This window comes from Mustela nivalis (assembly GCF_964662115.1).
Source record: "Mustela nivalis genome assembly, chromosome: 1".
Classification (NCBI taxonomy): domain Eukaryota; kingdom Metazoa; phylum Chordata; class Mammalia; order Carnivora; family Mustelidae; genus Mustela; species Mustela nivalis.
In genome coordinates this window covers 112,385,011-112,412,941 of record NC_139020.1, presented here as the reverse complement: position 1 = coordinate 112,412,941, position 27,931 = coordinate 112,385,011, and the positions used below count along the sequence as shown (strand labels likewise).

General features: G+C 39.4%; 1 protein-coding gene and 1 long non-coding RNA gene across 4 annotated transcripts in view; both read left to right on the top strand.

Annotated features, from left to right (window-relative positions):
- Window positions 1-4,365: 4,365 nt before the first annotated feature.
- Window positions 4,366-27,931, top strand: part of ATP13A4 (ATPase 13A4) — a 129,676-nt gene continuing 106,110 nt past the window's right edge. For all 3 annotated transcript variants that reach the window (XM_082728354.1, XM_082728355.1, XM_082728356.1), the window contains exon 1: window positions 4,366-4,650. In XM_082728354.1, coding sequence (XP_082584480.1) covers window positions 4,588-4,650 — 63 coding nt within the window. In that variant the 5' untranslated portion in view covers window positions 4,366-4,587. The remainder of the gene's footprint in view (window positions 4,651-27,931) is intronic.
- On the top strand, window positions 7,861-23,131 carry LOC309863490. Its single transcript, XR_014311082.1, has 2 exons — window positions 7,861-7,944; window positions 22,858-23,131. It is a non-coding gene; the product is annotated as an uncharacterized lncRNA (long non-coding RNA).

Sequence of the window (27,931 nt, the reverse complement as noted above, 5' to 3'; positions counted from 1 at the left end):
AATTCTAAGTCATCAACATCTGTGCATGATTCACAATCTCTGAATGAGCTCATGGGCAAATCCTCCTCGGTGCCTTTGCCTTCTGTTTCCTTTTTCAATAATGTTTTCCCTATTCATCTCCATTTACCTAGCCTGGCACAGAGCTCCCTACCTCCATGGAACCTTCCCGGCCTCACTCTCTACCTGAACTCCCTCTGACACTCCTATACGGTTAGCACATGTTTTGGAATGTATATTTTGATGTTGGTGTTCCTTTCTAGTAGACTTAAATTTTCAAAGGCATATTGTACTAATCTCTATTTTTACCTACTACAGGTCTTGGCACACTGAAGTTAATCAAGTAAGTATTAAATAAATGAGAAAATGGAATCTGTCAACAAAATGTCAAGATTCCAATTCAGACCACACCAAATTTATATCCACTATTCTCACCATGCCATATCGTACCTGTGAGGCACATGTAGTGAAGAACAGAAATATTGAACAGGCAAAATTGGGGAGAGACAGCCTGATTGAAACTTTCCACCCCTTCGTGTAAATGCCAAGGAACACGATTGCTGGATCATATGATAAGATGTCTCATTTTGTAAGAAACCTCTAAACTGTCTTCTATCATGACTGTGTGCTTTTGCATTCCCACCAGCAAAGAATGAAGAGAGTTCCTGTTGCTCCACATCCTTGTCAGCATTTGGTATTGTCAGTGTTTTCAATTTTGGCCATTTTAATAGGTATGCAGTGGATTCTCATTGTTGTTTTAATTTGCATTTCCTTGATGACATTATCAAATGTGTTGAAAACATATGTCCACACCAAAGTCTGAAAATAAGTGTATGGAGCTTTATTTTTAAATGTCCAAACTTGGAAGCAACCAAGAGGTCCTTTGGGAAGTGAACAGATAAATAAACTGTGGTGCATCCAGGCAATGAAATATTATTTTACTCCGAAAGGGAATGAGACATAGAGATAACTTATATGTATACAACTAAGCGAAAGAAATCACTCTGAAAAGGCAACATACTGTATGATTCCAACTGTGTAATATTCTGGAAAAAGCAAAATGGGGTAATAAAAGAATCAGCAGTCTTTTAGGGGTTAGGAGAGAAATAAGGATGAATAAAGGGAGTGGAGGGAATTTGAGGATGGTGGAACCACTCTGTATGGTACTGTGATGGTGGATACAAATGTCATTATACATCTGTCAAAACTCATAGGATGTTTGACACCAAGAGTAAACCCTAACCTCAACTATGGATTTTGGGTGTTGAGTTGAGGGTGGTTCATTGACGGTAACAAATGTATCACTGGTGGGGGTTGCTGGTAGTAGGGGAAGATGTATATATAGGCAAGAACTATATGGGAATCTGAAGCTCAGTTTTGGTGTGAACCTAAGACTGCTCCAAAAATAGTCTATTAAATTTGTTTTTGATGAAAAAAACACACTTCCCAACAAGCAAATTAAAGATGTAACTTACAGGGGTGCCTGGGTGGCTCAGTGGGTTAAAGCGTCTGCCTTCAGCTCAGGTCATGATCCCGGGGTCCTGGGATCGAGCCCCACATCAGGCTCTCTGCTCATCAGGGAGCCTGCTTCCTCCTCTCTCTCTCTGTCTGCCTCTCTGCCTGCCTCTCTGTCTACTTGTAATCGCTGCCTGTCAAATAAATAAAATCTTAAAAAAAAAAAAAAAAGAGATGTAACTTACAGTGTTCAAGGAAACTCTCCAAAGGAATATGCTATCTAGAAAGACTGAGTCACTTTAGAACCCACTTATGCAATGATTCCGATAATATTTACACACAGGCTGATCACTAAAAATGTGAGTGTTTATGACATCACTTGGCCGTCACTGGTGTCATTGCTCATTGCATTAAGTCCAGACCTTCCTGGAATGCCTTTATCTGTATTTTCTACCACATCTCACTCCCCTTTTTTTCCATCACACACACACCCTGGTTAGAGCTAAGGTAATGGGCTCCCTTCTCCTTCTGATAGTTTCTCAGCTTCAAATGCTTTTTCCCAAGGCCCCGCTTCCAGTCTGCGCTCTAGCATCCCCACCTGTTAAGGCCTTCCCTGTCTGTTTTCAAGGCCCTTCTCAAATGCTTCCACAACACAAAGGCTTTCCTAGCCAAATAAAGGCAACATCCCTTGCAGAACACTTTGGATATGCCAAATAAACATGCATATAATCTGTAAGGGCACCGCCCATAAGTCACGCTGCCAGAGAGGCCCTGGGATGTTTTGCTATTAGGACTCCCCGAGGAACGTGAAGAAACTGTCACTATTTCAAAGTCCTCAGTCCTACTGAGCTATGTTGCTGGAAAATGATTTTCCATAGATTTTCCTGGTTTTCACAAAAGTTTTTTAGGGACTGATTTTGCTATTTGAGTGTGGTTTAAATATTGTTATTGCATAACCAGATTCCTTGAGTGAAGTAAGTTTGTGTGAGGGTTTTCCTTTAACTCTGAATCAGTTACACACTCATCTTCACCCACAATGGAGCCTGCCTTGCCAAAGGTATCTAGGATCCCAGCCAGAAAGCCACAGTGTGGGGATTACCAATTATGGACACTAGAATGAAACCCTCTTAACTATATACCAACACAGGTATGGTTTCACCACATCGTATACTAACACTCCTTGACCCCATCAGTTGAGATAAAGTTTGAAATCTTCCTATTCTGTTTCTTTCTTTGCTCAATATTGGAATGGGTGCCTGCTAGAGTTCTAACAGTTTCATTTAATTTTTGGAGGTATAATTTTTTCTTAAGATGTAACTCACATTCATAAAATTCACTCTTTAAAACTACACAGTTCAATGATTTTTGGTATATTTTCTAAGTTGTGCAGCCACAACAACTATGTGCTTCTGGAATGTTTTCATACCCCTAAAAAAAAAAAAAAAAAAAAAAGCCATGCTCCTTGTATGTTGATCTTGCGATCAAATGTGAATTTCACTTATTTACTTGATTAAATTGTGCTAATAATTTTTGGAAATTCAATGAACAGCCTGTATATATAGTAATTAATACTATACTAGCTCGATATTATTAATGTTTATCTTGCTTATACTTTACCATTTGATCAAGGTGCATACACACACACACACACTTTAGTCTTGCTCTTGTTAGGGCTATTAGGGCCAGGTTGGGATATTAGTGCCAAGAGTTGTAGCTTGAAGGAGTGAGTAGACACAGCGAAGGTAAAAATAATTCTCCTTTATTGAATAAACACTGTTTTCCATGTACTATTCCTCACTTATGTGGGCAAATGGAGGCTTATAAAGCTTATGAAACTTATTATCCTAAGATGGTGGAACTAGCCCACCTTGGTTCACAGTCCAAATTCGAACTGAGGCTCTCCAAACTCAGAGCACGCGCCCCTAACTACTCTGCTCTACTGCCTGCTGTTACCTTGGGCATTTGGTTTAATTACACCAACAGCCCTTGATCAGTGCTGTGAGGTATGCTTTCCCAAGTCCTCGTGCAATGCCCCGGATTACCAGATGAGAAGAGACAGCTCCTGTAGGTGAAATAATCACACAGCTCAACCAACATGGATAGGAGCTGGAATCCAGGGTTCTCTCCAGAGCCAACGTGGCTGGGTGACCCCTATACCATGTTGAGACTTCTGACAGATATCTTAGGCTTCTCTGTTCCGGCTTTCATAATAACAAAATGCCTTCTATTGTATTTATTTGCATGTTTGAATGCCTGCCTCAGTCTGAGGGCAGCAGATAGGACTTGATTTATATGTGTAGTCCCTGTGCTCAGATAGTGAGTATTGAATGGATGTGTGGATAAATTAAAAAATGGGTCTTGCCACAAAGTCACTTGAATATTTGGTTTCTAGACCGCCTCAAGAGTTTAACCACCAACCTTTTAGTGAAAGGAGAACACATAAAATAGTTTGATCACACCTTTGTTCTCTATGTTTTTCCCAAAGTGAACTTAATTCCACATACACGTTAAGTAGAATGCTTTTTGCATACGCAAAGAAATGTGGCCACAAATAACTTTGGAAGAGGATTAGTCGTTAACTTGTACCTTTTGTAAGCAAAATGAATGAGGATACTATTAAAGCTGGTGGATTGGGGCTTTCATTAATCAAATAAGATCTGCAGCTCTGTTAGCCCTCCCCACCCCCGATTCCTTAGTCTCTGTGAATAAAGCAGTGACCTGGGAGTTCTTGAGCCCGCTCCCCCACTCCTTGGAAAGGTCCTGCCAACTCCCCATTGTCCTGTTGGATTTGCAGTCAGATGTCTTATGCTGGCAGGCACTGGGCAGGCAATGAGTTCTTTCCCTGGAAGTTGGGCACAAAAAGACCGGCATGGGAGCAGCCTGTTTTGGGACAGCTGCTCTGAGACAATGCAGTAAGCAAGGCAGAAATTCCTCAGAGCTGAGGGTGACTCGTGGGAGGAGTCCAGTTTGCTAAGGATTGTCATTTGCGGAGAGTAGGTGTGTGTTCAAGAAGGAGTCTTAACCTGGAGGATCATTAACTCTTTCCGCCGGCTGGAGAGCTGCGGTGGCTCGGCAAGTTGGTCGCGGAGGCTCCTGCTCAGGAAGGCCAGGGAGGAGGAGTGGAATCACTTTTTCATGGGGGACCACTTTGAGAAGGGCCAGCACACTCTGCTCAATGAAGGTGAAGAGAATGAGATGGTAAGATTCTAGCCACACTCCCCTCTTCCCATTCCCATTTCCCAGCCTCCAGTATTGTCCCCCTGCCACACACACACAAACACACACACACACACACACACACGTGTGCGGGGGTACGCACACTCTCAGACACACTGACCTGCTTCTCTGCAATTTGACTCTGGTATTACGTGAGAAAAGGTAGCGTCCAAGAAATCTCTCTGTCCCGTAAGTATAATCTCTAACAGCAGAACTTTGCTGGGTAGAACACATTGTGTTCATTTTATCAAGAAGGGAGAGAAGCACAATGCCACTTTAGGATCTTTTTGAGCCTCACGAGTCCTGCAAGTTTTGTTCAGAACTTAAATCATTTCAGCAAACCCCTAATGTTGGGAGCAGTGCATTCCTTGCTAGGAAGAAGCAGAATAGCCACCATAAGGTAGGAGTGCAGCTGAGTCTCTGACTGTCCTCTCTTCTCACATATCTGTGTTCGCAAACAATGTCGTCTGGGGAAAACATAAAATATTAGCAATTATCAGCCTATACACTTTTATGTTTACTTCTCCAATTTTGCTCATAGGTCTCTCATTATGGAGATTTTTTACAGACAACTTTTGGTGGTTCATGGTCTCTTTTATTTTAGATGTGCTCTCTTCTGGGGAACTGTAGGAAAATCAGAGATGATTCTTATGTTCTTGCTGTATTTAAAGCTGTATTTTTCATTTACAATGTAATCGAGAGAGTTAGAAATGCGTAATTTTGGTTAATAAGGCCTTTCTGTTAATTGAGTAAGTATAGTCTTTTATGCCAGTAATGGTATAATTAAAATGCAATACTCCCATTCTATAATAGCATTTTATCTTCCTGGAATTAATAATGAAATAACAAACCCAAAAGATATTTATTTAAATTTTATCCTGGTTAATTGCGTTAGCCCTGACTATTAAATTCTTTGTTCCTGAACTGGTCTTTCAAGTTTAATCTGCTTACCTGTTCCTATAGCAACAACATTTTTTGGACCTTCAAGAGTAGATCCCTTGTGCTATCAAAGCTGAAAAAATTTTAAGGGAATAGAAAGCACCCGAATGGATATGGGCTTCTTAACCATCTCCTTACTTCTTTCAGATTGGACTGCTGAATGACCATTCTCTTTAGGCCCTACACAAACATCACTGGAAATGACTTTCTAATGCTCTCTGTTGGCTATCGTCCTTGTTTCTCCAAAATGTTTTCTTTGGAGAGTCAATATTCTGTTATTCTCTATATTAAGTTGAAAACTTGACCCTCATCTAGAATGTTCTTCACCAGAAGGCAGGGGCTCCTCCCTCCCATCTTCAGATGGAAACACACCCACTCTTTTCTCATACACTCATTTCTGCTCTTTGACAATTTGCCACTCAATAGTCATTAAGAGTCATCCACTTGCTAGCAGACATTCCTAGTGCCGGGGAAGCGACTCCTTCCCTAGCCTACACACTGCAGTGTGGCGATTTTGTTCAGACTTCATCTTCCTAATGGCCCTGCCCAGTACATCAGGGTGTCCATATCATGTTGTGGGCAGCTGGAAGTCCAGTTAGGAGAGGGCCTTTGGTATGGAAAAGGGGCTCTGTGCTTTCTGGCCCAGAGTCATTTGGCCAGCGGTCTCAGCGGAGGTGAGGCCATTAGTATGCGGTCTTGAGCGCTACATCTTGTTCCGCCTGGAGAAACCTGGCCACCCCCCTGTTGCTGTGTCTGATTCTCTCCCTTTGTAACTCACTACTCCATTCCCCATGCCCCCCTCACCTAGAGTTGTAAACTTCCAAAATTCTGAAGATCTCTTTTTGTTTGTTTGGTTTTGATAGAGTACAATTGACATACAATGTCATGTTAGTTTCAGGTGTACAGGATAGTGATTTGACAATTCTCTGCATTATGAAGTGCTGACCACGATAAGTGTGGTTATCATCTGTCACCAGATGAGGTTATTACAATATTCGTGACTATATTCCCTGTGCTGTACCTTTCATCCCTCTATAACTGGAAGCTTGTACGTCTTTGTCTCCCTCACCTATTTTGTCCATTCCCTCAGTGCTCTCCTCTCTGGCAACCACCAGTTTGTTCTCTGTGTTTATGAGCCTGTTTTTGTTTGTTTGCTTGTTTTATTTTGTTTTTCAGATTCCCCATATGAGTGAAGTCATATGGTATTTGTCTTTCTCTTTTTGACTTCACTTAGCATAATACCTTCTAGGTCCATCCATGGTGTTGTAAACGTGAAGATCTCACAAAAATTATCAAGATAGCTTCAAGATAATCCATGTATTTTTACAGTGAGTTTTAGTTTACCAAGTATTTTCTTGGCCATTAGCTATTTTGCTTTTTACTACACTTTGTGAGATACATGCTATGATTCCTACTTTAAGGATGAAGAAATATTGACACAGTGGGAATTTGTCTAAGGTGGCATCAGTCAGTAAGTCCAGGGGCTGAGGCCCCACATTAATTAAGTTGGCAGCTCTTTTGTCTCTGGACCTAAATATAGCCCAGTGACATTGTACTGTTTTCAGTCCTTCCCCAGGACATTGTACTGTTAACACACTTTTTCTCTTAAGATAACAAAGCTTAAGAGAATGTCTGATCTTAGATTTCCCAAGAACTGTTTTGCCATATATAATTTGTAGACTTGTATTTCCTGAATAAGTCTGTCTCCTCTGACTTAAATTTTAATCCCTTTTAGAAAGCCAAGAAATTGTCTAGAAATGTGTCACATCAAAGTGTTTATAGTTTCTTGCTTTATAATATACACTATTTGGACCTTTGCAGTAGACATTCCTCCAATAATAGAAATCACTTCAAATTTCAAGAAAAAATAACATTCTAGAGTGTAGCTCTCATGTCAAATGAAGAACAGGAATGTTTCCAGGCCCAAAGATGCCTGGGACTGTCTTCCATTCTAGAACAAAAGAAAGAGGAATTAAAGAGCAACTCTAGGTGATATGAAAGTAATAATCTTAAGTGCAAAGTAAGACAGGAGTCAAGAGAAGGAAGAATTTGTTTGAAATTTAACAAGGAAGAAAAGGGGAGAAAGTAACCTTCAGAGCAAGTTCACCCAGATGACTTCCTCATAGCCTCAAAGAGCAAACTGTTTCTTAGCCAGTGCTGCAAGTGGACCAGTGGCCCCGATCTCACTGCCCTTAGGCTAGTCACCTGCTGCTTTACCCTGTTTCCAAATCTGTCCAATAGGAGTGGTCCTTCCTACTCCACCCGCTTCACAGGGCTCTTATGAGGATCAGCTGAAATAATCTATGGGCAAGTGTTTTGAAAGATGCAAAATCTTAGGTGAGTGTAAAGTAAGGTAAGCTGCTATTATTTAAATGAAGATAGGAAGTGTCAGGGCTTCAGAAATTAACCAGTTGAATGACTACTAACCCCAAAGTGAGGTCATCGCTTCTCACTAAGTAACCATAAGTAAGGACTGTATACTTTTATTCATCCACAAGCTACAGAGACCATTTATAAATGGAGAGGAGCTGAGCTACCTCATACCCAGCCCTGTACTGCTTACTTTGGGAAAACCACAATTTTCCTTGGAACTAAGTTTGTAGAAAGGGAGTATCAGACCTCCTGGAAGCTTGAATTCCTTTGAAATTCTGTGGGTACACATTTATGCTTTGAAATGCCTTAGAAATACTAAAATGCTTGGGTGTCTGGGTGGCTCAGTCGGTTAAGCAGCTGCCTTCGCTCAGGTCATGATCCCATGGTCCTGGGCTTGAGTCTGGCATCTGCCTCCCTGCTCATTGGGGAGTCTGCTTCTCCTCTCTCCCTTTGCTCTCTCTGTCAAATAAGCAAATAAATAAAATATTTTAAATAAAGAAATACAAGGGCTTATTTCCTTATACTATGACTTAGCAAAGTGGTTGATTGATTGATATTGTGGATTAATTGTCTAGAACATTGCTCACTGTTGTCTTTCATTATACCATTACAAGATCATACTCCTTTTAGGGAAGTGTTTTGTTTTATTCTAGTAAGACTTGTTTTTAAAGGTAATTGTTCTCTGATTTTTTTTTCTTTCCTAGTTTCTAGTGAATAAGAAAACAAACCCCTTGGGGGCACCTGGGTGGCTCAGAGGGTTAAAGCCTCTGCCTTTGGCTCAGGTCTTGATCCCAGGGTCCTGAGATCGAGCCCCACATTGAGCTCTCTGCTCAGTGGGGAGCCTGCTTCCTCCTCTCTCTGCCTGCCTCTCAGCCTGCTTGTGATCTCTCTCTGTCAAATAAATAAACAAAATCTTAAAAAAAAAAAAGAAAACAAACCCCTTGATTCTTCTGATTCTAAAGATAACATGTTTACTATAAAAATATTGAAATGACATATAAGAATTTAAAAAATGAAGTAAATATAATTTGTAAATATTCTACTCAGACATGATCAGTATTATTGACCTTCCTTCTAAAGACTTATAAAAGATGAATCCACAAAATTCATCTAACTCATCTAACATACGAAACTTTATAATTTTTTACTACATTTTAATATCCTCTATACCGTTGTGTTTATTTACATCTGTGTATTTGTATCATGGAAATACTACACACTGGTGTGCTACTGGTCAGCTCTTTCTACTCCATATTCAGTAGCCCAAAATGAATAATGTTGGGTGTACTTATGCCATAGAAATCAGAAATGCTACACAGGACTTGCCTCTTGCCCCACTTGAAGGCCAGTTGTTAAATATTTACCAGCATACTACTGAACATATCATTTCTTTAAGACTTCCCTGCTCCCCCGATACATGTCTAATATAGGAAGCATGTTGTATTGGGGTATCATCCATTTATTTGTACTATGCATCATGCCAAAACACAATAAAACCAGTCATAATCTATTCCAAAAAGCATGCATACACATATTCATAAATATATTCTTCGAACAAAAAAATGGAGTCATTCCATCTATCTATTTTTTAAGCTCTCCTTTTCATTACACCTGAAAATATATCATGGCTATATTTTTCTTCTGAGAATTGTAGCTCCACGTAACTATTTTAACATTTAAATTGTATTTGGATGAACTATGTTATATTAAGCAAATCTCTCATGTTGCTCACTTAAGTTAATTCTAAATTTTTTGGCTGTGATGGACAATTTGCACATGTAATTTCAAATACTTGTCAGATTTTTTTCCCTCAGGATAAAGTCCTAAAAATAACATTGATGCATAAAAGGGGATGTGTGTTTTAAATTTTGATTGATACATAATGCTAAATTGCCTTTCAGAAGATTGTGCTTGTACCAATATACACTCTGACAAGCAATCTTTTTTAAGAATACTTACTTTTTCTACCATACTTGTCAGTGTTGAGCACTATCAATCTTTTCAACTTGGGCTCACCTGCTATGTGAAAATGATACTTTGAGGCTCTATTATTTCTGCATTTCTTTGATTTGAAATTGAGCATATCTCTATATGTTTATTGGCATTTTCGTTTTTTTTTTTTTTTTTTTTTTGACTAGACTTTCTCAAAGTTATCACTCTTGTTGGATCAAGAAGTAGAGTGGTTAAGTAAAACCTGTTGAATCGGGAAAAGCGAGAGAAACTCTTTGAACTTCCCTGTTGTTTCTGAGAACAGGAAGAAGTTAGTACTGCAGGGAGTGCATAATAAGGCAGCAGGGTGGTGTGTGGTCTTTGCCACACTGGAAACCCAATCGTGCCTTCAGCATGAGCAAGGGACATCTGTCCTCACCAATTATTTGGCTCACTTTCATAACTGATGTTTGTCTTTTCTTCTCTAACACGGAGAAGCAAAAGCACCTCCCCCTACCTCAATAGCTACTTATTTATTATGCTCCATGAGCACCTCTGAGTTGGTTGCCCATGTTAACTAGTGAACCCACAGATCTCATAGTGGGGGAATTGTGTTCAGACTGAGACATTTTGTCAGTTGAAATGTTCAGGAAGCTGGGCCACTGGCCAAGTCTAGTGTCTTTATTCTTGATTCATTGCTGCAGAACTCCCATGAAGTTAACGCATCTTTTTTTTTTTTTTTTTTAATTATTTTCTCTGTTTTCCAATTTTTTTTTAAAAGATTTTTATTTATTTATTTGACAGACGGAGATCACAAGTAGGCAGAGAAGCAGGCAGAGAGAGGTGGAAGCAGGCTCCCTGCTGAGCAGAGAGCCCAGATGCGGGGCTCGATCCCAGGACCCTGGGATCATGACCCGGGCCGAAGGCAGAGGCTTTAACCCACTGAGCCACCCAGGCACCCCTCAACACATCTTTGATATAAGCTCTTGAGGAGTAAGATTTAATTACTTCTTGAGGATAGGGACCCTGCTTAGTTTACCTTTCTGTGGCTTCTCCTTTCTCTTTCTCACTATTCCCAGAATTGAGCATAGTAGTGCTTGGCACAGTCAGGGCATATTTGATAGCACAATTCCAAGCTCCATTAACCTGCAGTTTTGCATTCTGAGAAGAACAGGGAGGCAGCAGGGCTTAAAGGGAGAAACAGTTTGATTAATCAAAAAAGAAACTTAGGAAATTTTGTGTTATTTATTTGGAATGGCCAGTCATTTTGTGAATTTATCACTTGACTCCTCTTTCAACCAAGCAAAAACAAAGTTTATTCTTCAGAGTTAATTAGCCATACTACATTATTTTTGTATGAGATGCTTTATGTTACCCTTTCATCCGTTCATGTATAAATTCAACAAATATTTACCAAAAGCTTGCTCTGTGCCAGAACTTCTCTGTGCTAACCAAGGAGGATTTTGAGTGAATAGCAAAAAGCTTTTGTTTTTAAGGAGTTCACAGTCGAGCAGGCAGGGCTGAGTACATAATTTGTGGGGCCTAGTGCGAAATGAAAATGAGTTGTCCTTTGTTCAACAATTACTAAGAATTTCAGGATGGCTCTAGCAGAGCTTTAAAACAAGTTCAGGGCCCTTTCGAGAGCAGGACCCTGTGGGATTCCACAGACACGTGGCCATGTAGCTGGCCCTACAAGTGGAGGAACCAGGGGTACAAACACAATGAAACTGATGAAACAGCGAATGTGGGAGTCATGAACACAGAGCTGTGGGGGCACAGAAGAAGGAGTAGCACAGCCAAGGGGGGAGAGGGTACTTAATTTCCTCAGAGGAGTAGCTGAGGGCCCAAACATGAAAAACTTTGTAAAACACTCTCACAAGTGCACGTTTTATCCTTTCCAATGACTACAAACACTGGTCGACAAAAAACAAAACAAAACAAAACAAAACAAAACAAAACAAAACAAAAAAACAGAAAAACAACTGTACCAGGATCAAGTTGGGGAGTATATAACAAGAGATTCAGCATGCTATGGCAGCCTTGACATAGAGGATGCAGTGTAGAGAAAGGATTTGAAAGATATTTGGAAATTAGAGTTGAAAAGACTTCACAATCCATAGTCCGTGGGGTAAGAGAGAAGAGGTGAACGGGCTGAGTAGGATTAAGGATGTCTTTAAGGTTCCTAATCTGTACAGTGGGAGAAGATGACACAAGCTCTGAATCCCACAGGCAAAATTAGTAAAATTAAATTAAAATTAATAAAATTGCCACAGGTTGGCAATGGAAATAGAGATTGTAGTAGGAGATACCTAGATGGTGATTGATACGGACTGGGAACTTTATATATAGTAATGTATTTGATTGTCTCAGAAACCCTAAGAGAAATTATCATCTCTCTCCTGCACATGTAGGAACTGAGGTGTAGAGAGGTTAAGTAATATGACTAAGTTCCTTTGACTAAGTATATGGAAGGCTGTAGCTTAAGACTCCAGTTTAAATGTTTACTGTCTCTCTCTCTCTCTTTTTTTAAGGATTTATTTATTTTAGATGGGGAGGGGCAGAGGGAGAAAGAGAGAGAGGGAGAAAGAGAGAGAGAGAAAGAGAGAGAGAGAGATGACTCCCGCTGAGCGTGAGCAGGACACGAAGCCAAAATCAAGAGTCTGTCACTTGACTAACTGAGCCACCCACGCACCCTTGTCTACTGCCTCTTACTTTTGCCAAATTCTGGATGCACTCCTTTAATTGTTAATGGTGGCAAAAATGGCAGGGCATAATTACAAGAGACACATTAGGAGACTGGAGACCAGCACTGTGTTGTTGGCTCTGCCATTATTTATCCTTATGGCCTTAAAGCAAATTATGTTCACATCTCTTTTGCTTTGTCTAATTTTAAGGTGGAAATAATAATACTTCACTAGTTTGAACCAGGGACCAATGCAGGTGGTTTATTGAGGTCCTTTCCAATACACACAATGTTGTGATTTCAAAAGTTTTAAAACAGGTGGATAAAATCGCTATGAAATGTCTTAAGAAATGTAAGTGACACTTTTGATTTTTTTTCAAAGCCCTATGAGTTTTTAGTCAAGGAAAGAAGAACATGTCTGAAGATATCAAGTGAGAACTGGAAATTTATGGCAGTTGTAATGTGAATTAGTTATGGATCAAGAGTAAATCCATTGGTAAATGATTAACCAGTGCTGAACCCTATAGGGTCTTCAGGCCTACAGAAGACATAGAGCACAGGAACTTGACCTTTATAACCATTAGTGCACTGTTGATGTGTCCAGAGGAGATTCATTCCTGGGTGCCATTTTCAAGTCTTTGTCGCTATTTTAAAGCTTTGTGAAGATTAACCAGAGTGGGATCACCTACCTCCATGGCCTATAGCTATTTCTGGATGCCTGTCAAGTAAACCTCAGTGAAACCAGAGCCTGGGTTGAGATGGAAGGTGGCTCAGAACACTGTCTCCTCAACTCTGTCCTCAGCCTAAGGCTACTCTTCTGGACAATGAGCACAACTATGCCCTAGATGCCCCTCAGAAATCAGAACAGAGAGGAGGCCCAGTGTGTTGCATACTTTCCAGAGAAATATGTCCTTCAAGCTAGGACACTTTCTGATTTTGGTGGTTGCACACACACGGCTGTGGCTGGGATTGGAAGATTTTAGCATTTCCAGAATATTAGCATCTCGGAGCCATGGATGGAGGGTTTTGAAGCTCTGGTACTTGAGTCTCAGAATCAGTAGAGATGATACTGTGAGATCAATGATTTGAGGCCAGTTCAAAAACAAAAGAACCTAAGAAATGAGTTTGGCTAGATAAATGTTAACTTTTACTTGCTCTTTTTTTTTTTTTTAAAGATTTTATTTATTTTTTATTTATTTGACAGATAGAGATCACAAGTAGGAAAAGCTGCAGGGAGAGAGAGAGGAAAGGAAGCAGGCTCCCCGCTGAGCAGAGAGCCCAATGCGGGACTCGATCCCAGGACTCTGAGATCATGACCTGAGCTGAAGGCAGCGGCTTAACCCACTGAGCCACCCAGGCTGTTTTTACAAAAGTCACAGATCTCTGATCTTGGGCATAGAAGGAAAGAGGGGTGCAGGTGCTGGAACCAGATCAGCCAACAGTGTGTGCCTGCATTACTGAAGTGGTCTCTCTCCGTGCTCTTGCTCCTCCTCCCGTGGTGGCCTCCTTGACTTGTCACTCAAGGCCAAGCTTCTAGTAAGCATAGAGAGGGTTGTTGGTTGCCCTCATTCTACTTAGTCTTGGGAAGTCTCTTTGTGTCTGGGCTTGGAGGAGTGGGAGTGGATTTTTATTAATATTCCTGTTCAGCCTCTGTATGGCAGCTACCTCTGTCTTTGATCTGAATTTGACTTCAGGTAGGAGTTTCCTGCCCTCCACTAGCAGTTACCTGGGCTTGATTTTATAGAATCTTGGCTTTAGGATGGTAAGCTGTAGAGGATATTTGCTTCTATTCTTCATCCAGCATAAATTGATTTTTGCTTTCATCCTGGTAGAAGATTTCCTGCTTAGAAGTAATGGACCTGTGTTCATTGGGCCATGATGGTTTCATTTTCAAACTTTATGTGAGGCCCTCTGGTAACCGAGGATATTACGTAGCCTCAGGTACTATACCAGTGGGGGAAAAGTTGCCCTTCTTTCAAGAATCCCAGGAAAATACTCATTTTGTTTTCTAACTGGCTTTGATTAGATCATCTCTTCCTACCCCCTGTCCCCTTTTTAAAGATTTTATTTATTTGACAGAGAGAGAGAGAGAGTGAGCAAGCACAGCTCGTGATCTGAGCTGAAGGCAGATGTTTAGCTGACTGAGCCATCTCCTTTTTTAAACTTAGTGTGACCAGAATACCAAGCTGTTAGTTACATGTCCATATCTGGAGTTAGGATCAAAGTTAGTTCCACATGAAGAATGGCTGATGGTGAAGAAATGGCTGGTGTGACAGAAAAAAGTGAGTGAGATAAATGGAGATTGGTCTCAACAAAAAATATAAATGGATAAACAGAATCTCCAACCTGATAGTCAATAAATAGTAGTTGAATTGAACTAAGCAGATCACGTTTACAGTGGTCAAGTCCCCCACATGCTATTTTTGCTAGAGAGAATATACAATTTAGAGTTTTCCTACTGGTATTTTAGATATCTGTGAAGAAGTAGAAAAGGACCTTTAAGGCATACGTATTTATTTTTCAGATGTTAAAAGTGAAACATATTCTTTGACTAAAATGAGCACAATACAGGGGCGCCTGGTGGCTCAGTCAGTTAAGCGGCCAGCTCTTTGATTTTGACTCAGGTAATGATCTCAGGACCCTGGGATCAAGCCTCTGGTGAGGCTCTCTGCTCAGTGGCTAGGCTAGAGAAACCTTCTCTCTCTGTCCCTCCCCTGCCTCTTGTGTGTGTGCACACGTGTGAGCTCTGGCTTTGTCAAATCAGTCAATCAATCAATCTTAAAAAAAAAAAATAATGTGCTCAACACAGATGTAAAAGAAGGATCACAATGATTCCATCACCCAAGGCAAATGTCTTTAATATTTTATCTGGTATATTTCACTTCCAGTCTTTAGTTTGTGCCTCACCTTTTTTCAATTAAGTTTGACATTGTACTGTATACTTTCATGTTGTCTCTCTTCACTTAATATTATTAAGTATATTTTTCTTCATATTTTCAAAATACTTAATAAATATTATTTTAATGCCTATATAACATTTAGTAATTACCCTATTCTTTTATTCAAAGATTGTCTTCTATTTACTACTGCAATGAATATTGCAGCAAACATCTCTGCATACAAATCTTTTTTCTATGTTTTGCAAAAGTTAGAAGGATTGCTTTTTTTTTAAAGACTGAAAGCCTTTCTCAGTGGCCTAAAATCATACCATGTGGAGGTGTGCACATTCTTTCAAAATCCCTCTCAGCAGTAGAGATCGAGGCTAATAAGGAATTGCCAGGATGGGATCTGCCTCTGAAAGGCTTTGTTTGCCATTGTCTATACCAGAGAACTATGCGGAGAGAGTGTGTACCGGGAAGTTGTGAAGCTCCGATTACTTAGCAGCTTTGCAGGCAGAAAGCGACATGTGCATATAAAGGGTCAGTTCTGACCATAGCAGATAACGAGGGTCCGGTAACAAACTGCAGGGCCTTCATATTTCATTCCAGAAAATATCCCATGTAGCTTCCTCCTGCTGTTTCTATTGTAGAAGGGAGAAGTAAAGGCTAGAATTCCTATTATTTTGGTAGCAAATTCTATCCCCTGTGGTCACAGAGTATCTGTTTTTTAATAAAGTCCTGATTGTGGGGGCCTTTAACCTTATGGGGAGAAAAATCTAATCATCTTCTTTCTGAACTTTCACACAAGCTCCCAGAACAGGAAAACAATTTTATTTCTGAGTGTTAACATTACTGAAATAATTGCCTACAGAGTATCCCAATTAACAAATAGCCAAACTGGGGCGCCTGGGTGGCTCAATGGGTTAAGCCTCTGCTTTCGGTTCAGGTCATGATCCCAGGGTCCTGGGATCCAGCCCCGCATCGGACTCTATGCTCAGCGGGGAGCCTGCTTCCCCCTCCCCCTCTTCCTACTGCTCTGCCTACTTGTGGTTTCTCTCTCTATCAAATAAATAAGTAGAGTCTTTAATAAAATAAAATAAAATAAAAAACATCCAAATAATATACAAATAAAAATGGAATATTTCATTTCCCCAAGGGAAGATATGCTTTTCTATTTAATTTTTAATGACTTATTGATCAACTATTCACTGCTGTATCTCTAGTGCTTAGAAACATTATAAATATGCAATATATATTTTGGGGATAAATGAATGAATGATGGATGAATATAGCTAGTTATAGTTACATTCTGAAACTGTATGAAATAGCATTCAGATCTAAAGGTAAATAAGGATTAGAATTCAGAAAAGTAGAGGATTGGTTTACTATACTTCATTTCACCTATTCCATAGAAACAACTTTCCAGCAACTCAGATTTGTCTTTCTCCCACTCATTGCCTTGCCTCTTGAAACTTTCCTTAAATGCCCGCAGAAAAGGAAACTTAGCATGAGAAAGGTCATTTCCTTGTGAGACAGAATGACTATTATAAAGACTCCTCGTATGCTGAACTGAAATATGGTTCTGTTAACCTGAATTCATTAGTTCTACTTCTTTTGCCTTTTGGGGTCACCTGTCAAAAATCAACTCCCTTTTCTCAGGAATTTAAAAATTGTTCCTACATGTCCCCAATCTTCATGCCTCCTGGTATCTTTTCTTCAGTCTCAACACACTCAGTTTCTTCAACCACTCTTCATGTGGCATAGTTACCATGAACTACTACATCGAGGACTTACTATGTTCTGGGCCCATTGCTAAGCACTTCCATGCGATACATTATTCACAGTAACCTCATTGGGTAGATACTATCACCCAGGTGCAAAGGCCACATGTTTCCATTGTTTCTCTGTGGCAGGGTCCACCAACTTTGACTGTGGGTGATACCTGGCTCACTGACTTCTCTGAAAATAAATTTTGTTGGAGAACATCTTCTTGCATTTGTTTACAGATTGTCTCTGGCTGCTGTCGTACGTCGATGGCTGTTAGATGGTTGTTAGAGAAACCATGTGGATAGCAAAGCTGAAAATATTTTCTGTTTGGCACTTGACTAAAAAAGTTTGCTGATCCTACCCTTTTCCTTCTGATCTTACTTAAAAAAATTTTTTTTTTCTTTATTGTCCAAATTTTGCATCCTCCAGCGATGGTTTAGGAGAGCTCTGGAAAGTCTTGGCTTGGGTGTGTTTAAGGATTTGAATGGCTGTCAGCATGGTCAATAGATATTTACAAATTACTGTGGTGGAAAGTGCCCTGTTTGAAAGCCTGGGTTCTTTCTAATCTGGTTCTTTCTAATTCTTCCATTAACCATTCATTTTGTGTGAGGAGTTTCCCCTTGCTGGGCCTCTGTTTTTGTTTTGTTTTGTTTTGTTTTTTTCCATCTCTAAATAGATTTAGATCTGTAGGGTCTGTTTGATGTAGTTACACACTTATCTTCATTTGGTTGTCCAGACCCTTACTTACCAGCATGAACATTGGTGTCCAGATGTACAAGAAGCTTCATCTGTTGGAAATAGTAGAGCCATGTATAACCAAGAGCCAGTGGATCCTTAGATTCCCCAGATCATGGAATTTCAGATAGAGAAAATCACTCAAAGATAATCTAGTCCAACACATTCATTTTTAAAAAGGTTTTGTAAAGATAATCAGAGACTCACATCCATTTGCAAGAAATAATACACAGAGATTCTGTGTATGTTTAACCCATTTTTCTTCATTGGTAGTATCTTGTAAAACTGTAATAAAATATCACAATCAGGGAATTCACACTGATAGGCCAAGATACACAATATTTCCATCATTACAAGTATTCTTTGTTTTGCCTTTTTATAGTCTTATCATTTTTTCCCCATCCATATCTACTCCTTAAGTCCTGGCAACTACTATTCTGCTTTCTGTTTCTCATTTCAAGAATGTTATGTACATAACATCATACATTATGCGAACTTCGAGATTGACTTTTTTTACCCAGTGTAATTCCCCAGAGATTCATCTAAGTTGTGTGTATCAGTAGTTCATTCCTTTTTATTGCTGAGTAGTTATCCATGACATTTCATGATGCCATGGTTTTTTTATTTTTAAAAGATATGATTTATTTATTTGACAAATAGAGAGAGCACAAGTAGCAGAGCAACAGGCAGAGAGAGGGGGAGAAGCAGGCTCTCTGCTGTGCAGGGAGGCCGATTTGGGACTCTATCCCAGGTCCCTGGGATCATGACCTGAGCCCAAGGTGGTTGCTGACTGAGCCACTCAGGCGCCCTGATTTATTTAAACCATTCATCTATTGAAAGACACTGTAGTTGTTTCCAGTATTTGGATATTATGAATAAAATTGCTATGAACATTTGTGAATAGGTTTTTATGTGAACATAAGTTTTTATTTTTCTGGGATAAATACTCAGGAGAAGAATTGCTGGGTTGTATGGTAGTTACATGTTCAGCTTTTAAGAAAACTACCAAATTGATTTCCAGTGTGGTTGTACTATTTATGTTCCCATTGACAATTATGAGTGATCCTGACTCTCCAAATCCTCCCCAGCACTTGCTATTTTCACTATTTTTAATCTTAACCATTTGGACCATTTATCTCTAACCCTTCTCTATATAGCTGTAGAATGATATCTCATTATGGTTTCAATTTGAATTTTCTTAATAGCTAATGACTTTGAATATCTTTTTGTGTGCTTATTTGCCATGTGCATTTTCATGTCTTTTTTCAATTATCTGTTTGAATTGTTTGGTATTTTACTATTGAGATTTGAGTGTTATTTATGTATTCTAGGTAGTAGTTCTTTATCGAATATGTGGTTTGCAATATGTTTGTAATGTGGGTGTCCAATTTCTCCAGCACTATTTGTTGAAAAGACTATTTTTTTCTTTGTTGAATTGCTTTTGCACATTTGTCAAAAATCAAATGGACAGAGTTATATAGGTCTATTGGTTTTTATTGTGTTCCATTGATCTATGTGCCAGTGCTACACAGTCTTGATTAAGGAAGCATATAATAATTCCTGAAATCGGGTAGACTTGTTGCTTCCACTTCCTTCTCACTTTTTAAAAAATTGTTTTAGCTGACATAGTTCATTTGCTTTCCATATAAATTTTAGAATAATTTCATTTATATCTACAAAAAATCTTACTGAGATTTTAATAGGAATTGTGTAAAATTTATATCTTAAATTTGGGAGAGTTAAAATGTCTGTTAAGTTTTCCATACCATGATTGTGGTGTATCTTTCCATTTATTTAGAATCTTATTTGATTTCTCTTAGAACATTTTATAGTTTTCAAAATGCAAGTTCTATTGTGTTTTGTTAGATTTACAGCTAAGTATTTCATTTTTTGAGAGATTATAAATGGTCTGTCTTGTTTTTCAAATTTTGGTATTCAATGTTTATTACTAGGTTATAGAAATACAATTAATTGATTTTTATATGTTTATCTTGCATCTTATGACCATGATTAACTAACTTATTCTTTCTAAGAGAGGTGTTTTTTTTTTTTTTTTTTTTTTTTTTGTAGAGTCCTTGGGATTTTCTATATAAAAATATATCACATGCAAATAGGAACAGTTTTAAATTTGTATGCTGTTTTTTCTTTTTCTTATGTTGAATAAAAGCAGAGAGAGTAGACATTCTCATCTTGTTCCTAATCTCACTGGGAAAATATTCACTATTTCATCATTAAATATAATGCTGCCTGTATGTTTTTAAAAATGCTCTTCATCAAGTTGAAGAAGTTCGTTTTCATTCCTGATTCCCTAAGAATTTTTATCATGAATGAGTGTGAAATTTTGTCAAAAGTATTCTCTGTGTCAATTGATATGATCATGTGACTTTTGAATTAAAAAAAGGTTTTTTTCATCTGTTAACATGGTGGATTACATAGATTGATTTTTGAGTATTAAAGTAGCTTCCTATCCTTGGAATAAATCTTACTTAGTAATGGTTTATAATTCTTTTACTTTTATTTGTTAATATTTTATTGAAGATTTTTGTTTCTATGTTCCTCAAGAAGACTGACCTATAGCTCCTTTATTTTCTTTCGCCTTCTTTCCTTCCTTCCCTCCCTCCCTCATTTATTAAACACTTAAAAGCTATTAGTTATACAGTGTGGTGGTAGAGGAGGATAGACTTCACTGGGCTAGTGCTCTGATAGCAGAATATAGAAGTTTCTGTGAGAACACAGAAGAAGCTACAGGCAATTCCTGGGTTACTTCTGTGGGAAAGTGCCAATTGAAAAGAGTCTAGATGCATGAATAGGAGTTTACCAGCAAGCCCAGTTAGGGTGAAGGACATTCCAAGTGAAGGAAACACAATGTACAAAGGTACTGAGATGTAAAGGAACAAAGCACATTCCATTCAGAGAACTGAATGTAGCTTGGCAAAGCTGGTGTGCAGGTGTATGTGTGTGTGGTGGAGTGGGACTGGGAGAACAGAGAGTTGAGGCTGAAAAGATAGTGTGGGGAAGATTAGGAAGAACTCTGCATGACATTCTAAAGGGATTTAAGGGTTTTAAGTAGGTAACCAACCATACTGGTTTGCCTGGACTTTCTGGGCATTGGCACTAGAGGTCACATCCTGAGAAATCCTTCAGTGTTGGACAAACTGGAATGGTTGGTCCCTCTAATAGGACCTGAAATCAGATGTCTGCTTTAGAAAGGTAACTCTGTAGCAATGTGGAAGACCATGTAGAGAGAAGTGAAACTGGGACACGAAGCCTTTTGCAGTGATTCTAGCGTGAGCACTGGTTGATCTAATAAGGCAGGAGTATCAGGGATGGAGAGAAGAGACCAATTTGAGAAATATCTAGGGGACAAGATGACTAGACCATGGGACTAATTAGATGTTGAGGGAGAAGGAGAAAACTATTAAAGGAAATTCCTAGATTTCTGAGTTGTACAACTGGGTGTGTAGTGATGGTGGTGGTGCTAATGCAGGGAGAGAGGAGTGTGTGGTTAAAGAGTTTGATTTTAAACTTACGATTAATTCTGACTGAGGAGGCATCATAGAAGGAGTTGTTTTGTTTTGTTTTTTTAAATTTTTTAAAATTTATTTTCAGAGTAACAGTATTCATCGTTTTTGGACCACACCCAGTACTCCATGCAATCCGTGCCCTCTCCAATACCCACCACCTGGTTCCCCCAACCCCCCACCCCTCTCCCCTTCAAAACCCTCAGATTGTTTTTCATAGTCCATAGTCTCTCATGGTTCACCTCCCCTTCCAATTTCCCTCAACTCCCTTCTCCTCTCTAACTCCCCTTGTCCTCCATGATATTTGTTATGCTCCACAAATAAGTGAAACCATATGATAATTGACTCTCTCTGCTTGACTTATTTCACTCAGCATAATCTCTTCCAGTCCTGTCCATGTTGCTACAAAAGTTGAGTATTCATCCTTTCTCATGGAGGCATAATACTCCATAGTGTATATGGACCACATCTTCCTTATCCATTCTTCTGTTGAAGGGCATCTTGGTTCTTTCCACAGTTTGGCTACCGTGGCCATTGCTGCTATAAACATTGGGGTGCAGATGGACCTTCTTTTCACTACTTCTGTATCTTTGGGATAGAAGGAGTTTTATATGAATGGTGTCTTTAAAGAATGCTAGTTTTTTTTTTTTTCCTTCTGGGAGAGGGACCAATGAGGTTGGGCAGGTATTTGCAAAACAAACAAACAAAAAACTCCCAAAAGCCTGCTTGCATTAAGGTATATGGGTGAGTAAGAAAAGACATTTCTAGGAACGGTGATAGTTATAGGATATACTCTGTTTAGGTGCAGTGTTGCTTGATATGGCTCTGATTAGACTGAGGGAAATAAGGAAAGACAAAGGCATTGTTTTTCTATAAATACAGGACAAGGCCAGACTACCCAACTCATGTGCCATGAATGGCTCTGGGGTGCTAGATAGGGATTACAGAGGTTCTTACAGAAATGTTGAGATATTGATCTCCTCTAGTTATAGGTGTCCTCATCTATTTATGTGATGTGCAAATGTTGTCATTTTACTATGGGTGCCATTATATGGAAAATATGTGTAAGCACTGTGCTGGGGAAGTCCCTTCTTTTGTTGGGTTTAGAGTTAAACTTAAGTTGATCAAAAAATACACCTCAGTTTTTATTAGAATGCAAAATAACAAAGCAATAATTAAGTTTTCATTTCTTTCTGTCTCATATATCTTATTTTTTCCCAGCTTTATGGAGATGTAATTACATGTAACATTGTGTAAGATTAAGGTGTACAATGCAATGATTTGATATACATAGATATTGTGAAATGATGTTCTTTTTTTTTTTTTTTTAAAGATTTTATTTATTTATTTATTTATTTGACAGATGGAGATCACAAGCAGGCAGAGAGGCAGACAGAGAGAGAGGAGGAAGCAGGCTCCCTGCTGAGCAGAGAGCCTGATGTGGGGCTCAATCCCAGGACCCTGGGATCATGACCTGAGCTGAAGGCAGAGGCTTGAACCCACTGAGCCATGCAGGCGCCCCTGATTATGTTCAAACAAAAACTTCAGGATTTTTTTTCACCATTCCTTTGTGGGACAAAAGTTATTATTTCTAAAAAAATGTGTACCCATTAAAATAAAAGTAGCTGAAAACTGGTCATTTGTCTGCTGTCTTTGAAATAAGTGGGAATGTAGCTATTAGTATTTGAACTCTTACAGAATGACTGGCCCTTTAATAAGTCATTATTATGAAATAGGGGAGGAGCTTGATTAAAAAAGAACCAGCAGGGGCACCTGGGTGGCTCAGTGGGTTAAAGCCTCTGCCTTCAGCTCAGATCATGATCCCAGAGTCCTGGGATTGAGCCCCATAATGAGCTCTCTGCTCAGTGGGGAGCCTGCTTCCCCTCATCCTGCCTCTTTGCCTACTTGTGATCTCTGTCTCTGTCAAATAAATAGAATCTTAAAAAAAAAAAAAAAAGAACCAGCAAAAGTACACCGATGTTCATAAAGGGTCTGTGACATTTCCTCTTTTTTATTACAAAATATATTCTTATATATCTATATAAAAGTACACAAATATTTTTGTAGAAATCAATGGATAATTATAAGGCAAACATTTATTAACTGTTGTCCAGGTTAAGAAATAGAATAATGCCTAAGCAGTTTGGAAAAACCAGTTGTAGGGGACATTAATGTGATGATGTTGTGAAATTTGAATATGGTTTGTGTATGTGTTGGGATAAAAACTCACTGACCTGGGAAAAAAGAAGGCCAGTGAATGAAAAGCACACTAAAAAAAAAACATGTACAGTATGGTTTCCTTTTGGTGAAAGAAACAACATATACGCAGGAAGTTGTTAATTGTGGTGATCTCTGGGTTGTAGGAATGTCAAGTTTTTATTTGTATTTTTATCTTCTTATCTTTAAAGTGCGTATGTCTTGCTTCTGTAATAACAAAAACATAACATCCCCCAGATGATGTCATAAATATCTGGCCCAGCATTAAATGCCCTGAATTACCTTGTATCTGTTGGGTGTGGCATCCCAGGATGTTTGAAAAATGTAGAAATTCAGGTCCCCCTTATACCCCACTCTTCTCCCAAACACGTTCCATTCTTATCAAGTTCCTCATTTCGCTATTGCCTACCCTAATTTTACCTTTTGCCACATCTGTTCATTTGCTTGAAATTCTTCAGGAGATTAGGAGGTTCCTCTCCCACCTGCCACAACCAGAATCAGGCATCACAACCTGATGGTGACATGAGAAACTGAACAGTGAGAAACCTGTGCCCAAGGCTGTGCTCAATTCTGAATGCCAGTTGTGGAAATGAATCAAGTTGTCTTGTCACACTGGGGAGTTCTGATGCTCCATTGATGAACACAGCACAGTGGCTGGGGAGTCACACTGTGGCATGGTAGCTCCCATTCTCAGGGGCAAGCATGGGGCTTCCTGCATGTTGTGTGCTCCCTCTTCCAGAGAGCTATCTGATAGGTCCCCAGCAGGTGGTCTGCACACGCCTGTTGGCACCACTTTGCACAAATGGTACAACAGAAACCATCCGCAGCTTGAGCGAGGGTCACATGGGTGGCTTTGAAGTAAAAGCAGACATCTCCCTGGAAAGGATTTATGATGGATACCTCAGGAGCCTGCAAGCTGTCACACAGCTGGTGTTAGGAAAGTTCTTATTACAATAATTACAGGTATCAAAATTTAGAGAGATGCAAGAGATCATACAGTCCAACCCTCTTTCTGACAGATGGAGAAATGGAGGCCCAGACAGGGGAAAGGATTGTTTCATTGGACCATAGTTTAGACTCGAACCCCATCTCCAAACCAGTATTTTTTCCCCCCTACACCAGTGGTTGCAAAATTGTGGGGTATGACTCTTTTTCTTAAGCATTTAGTTTAATTTAATTTTTTTGTGTGTTCTAAAATGTGTTGTTTATGCACCACACCCAGTGCTCCATGCAATACATGCCTTTTTAATCTTTATTTATTTATTTATTTTAAGATTTTATTTTTTATTTATTTGACAGAGAGATCACAAATAGGCAGAGAGGTAGGCAGAGAGAGAAGGGTAAGCAGGCCCCCACTGAGCAGAGAGCCCCACTCGGGGCTCAATCCCAGGGTCCTGGTATCATGACCTGAGCCAAAGATGGAGCTTTGGCCCACTGAGCCACCCAGGTGCCCCAATATATGCCTTTTTTAATACCCACCACCGGACTCAACTAACCCTCAACCCCTCCTCCCCTCCAAAACCCTCAGTTTGTTTCTCAGAGTCCATAGTCTCTCATGGTTTGTCTCTCCCTCTGATTTCCTCCAACTCATGGGGTATGACTCTTGATAACTGTTAATGTTATTACTTTGGGCTCAAGGCCATGCATGACCAACAAACACTGGTAGAACCTTTAGAAGCAAAAGTAGAACTCAGTCATTTGAGAGTGTGTGGCAGGTTTTGAAATGGCATATAAATGTGCAAAAAATACATACAGCCAATTTAATAATAATTCAAAACCTGTATAGTCATGGCCTGAGTCAGAAGAGAGAACTCTGCTAGCAGTACAGAGGTTCTCTTAGGGCCTGCCCTAAATATGACCCATCTCTGCTGTCTGTACCCCCTCCATGCAGAAGTGACCTCTCACCTGGCTTGTATAATTATAATTTTCTTGCCTGTAAAAATATTTTTCTAATTATGTATGCATACCATAGCAGTATTTTTGAGGTTTCTGTGATTGAAATCAAACTGATTATATATTCTTTTGTGTTTTGCTGCTTTTCCTTATTAGATTGGTATGGTGTACATTACTACACAAAATTGTAGGTTATTTGCATTGTGTCAGAATATATCACTGTGAGATTACACTTTCTAAGAAGTCAGTTCTATTTTGATGGACTTTTGGATTGTTACCAGCTTTGAGTTTTTCTTGTTTGTGTTCCTGGTACCCAGATACATAGGTTTTTGTAGAGAAGATACAAGTAAAACAGTTGAATTGCACAATGTGTGTGTCTTTACTTCACTGTGTAATGCCAAAGTGCTTTCCAAAGTGGTTTTGACAATTTATCTCATCAGCAATGCTCAGAGAGGATTCCTCATTCTAAGAATGGGTGGTGACCATTGTTCTAGCACATGCTTTCAACTCACTTCCACACTGTGGAAACGATTTCCCGCCTTCTCAATGATTGAGCCTGGTAATATAGTGCTTTTCAAAATGATTTTTATCTACCCAGGCCCTGTTTAGGCATAAACTTGTGATGGAAATCAGTATACTTATATTGATTTTATGTTGTTTGAACAGGTAGAAATGGAGTTGTTCTGGTTGAAAGGGCAGTGTTTGGTGTGCGTGTGTGTGCTAAGTGGGAGGGAGTTTAGAGTACACCTGGACCCTAACCTAATGTCTGGCACATGGTGTAATTATTAGTAGAGTTGTCTGAAATGGAACAGCCTTCCACAGGAAATAGAGTTTGCTTCATTGGAGGTGTGGGAGTTTCACATTATAAGAGAAATACAGGCTCGGGTCATCTCTGATCTTTCCCTCTTCTGAGTTCATGACAGCATACTTCTCCCTCTTTCATTTTCTAAAATCGTATGGTAAGTAACAAGTAATCATACCTGGGGAGAAAGACAAATAATAATACAAGTAATCATACCTGGGGAAAAAGACAAATAATAATACTTAGGGATACAATTTATTGTTGGGATAAATTCTCTATTGGTCAAAGAGTAGGGGGCTGACTTTGGAGGGAGCTCATTGCTTTTCCTCTGCTCGCTCTCTCTGTGTGTTTTTATCTGAGAGTTCTCTTAAGATCTCAGCTTTCGGAGTGCTTGGTGGCTCAGCTGGTGAAGCATCCGACTCTTGGTTTCAATTTAGGTCATGATCTCATGGGTCATGAGATTGAGCCCTGTGTGGAGCTCCGTGCTCAGCAGGGAGTCTGCTTGAAGATTCTTTCCCTTTGCCCCTCTTCCCACTCTCACTATCTCTCTTTCTCAAATAAATAAATAAATAAATAAATCTTTAAAAAGTCTCAGCTTTCTTCTCTGAAGAATGATGTTTGGCGGAATGTTCGCTATGATTCACCAGGTGCTAATTGTCAGTGATTACCATTTTTGTCCTCTCTGTTTACCAGTCTTATAAAATCCCAATATAAGGAATTACCATATAATTGGAGCCATTGGTGCACTCAAACAGTATCTGTGGGCCTGTTGTGTGCTGGGAACTGTTCTACTCTGTGCCAAGATCCAGCAAGGAACAAGAGAAACCAAAGCCCTGCTCTTGTGGAACTTACATGCTAGGAACAGATCACAAAGAAATAAACAAAAATATCAGAAGATGATACAGGCTTGTAGAGGTTTAAAATAGGATGATGTGCTAAAAAGTCCTTGGGTTGCTTCTTGAGACCCTGTGGTCAAGGAAGCTGAGATCTCAATGATAAGGAGGGACCAGACTTGTCAGGGCATCCCTCAGGGTTTAATAACTAACCTTAAGTCTAATTGCCCTCCTAATAACAGCAGCCTATATTTGATGAATGCTTCTACCACTGTTATTCATTTCATTGTCATAACAGTTTTGTGAACAATAGTGTTCTTAACTTTTAGATGGGGTACTGACTTCCGGATGATACAGTTAGTAAGTGGCAAAACAAAAACAGTCTTGAACCCAAGTGTTTGGTCTTTAAATGTGGCCTTTCCCCTCCCTGCCCAGTCTTGGGTCTCTATCCTGTTCAGTGACTAGGCTGCCCAGACAAGCCAGTAGTACCGCATACTGACCTGTCTGTGCTTTGTTTTACGTCACTCAGACATCATTAGAAGTTTTAATTTCAGCACTAAACAAGAACCTAGAAAATGCCTCTTGCCCAAGATTGCCAGACCAGAAGATTAGGATGTTGCTGGCAGAAACCACCATCTGCTTGCTGGGTGGAGTCCCTCTTGCCTATTTCTTCTCCCTTCACAGTTTGAGCT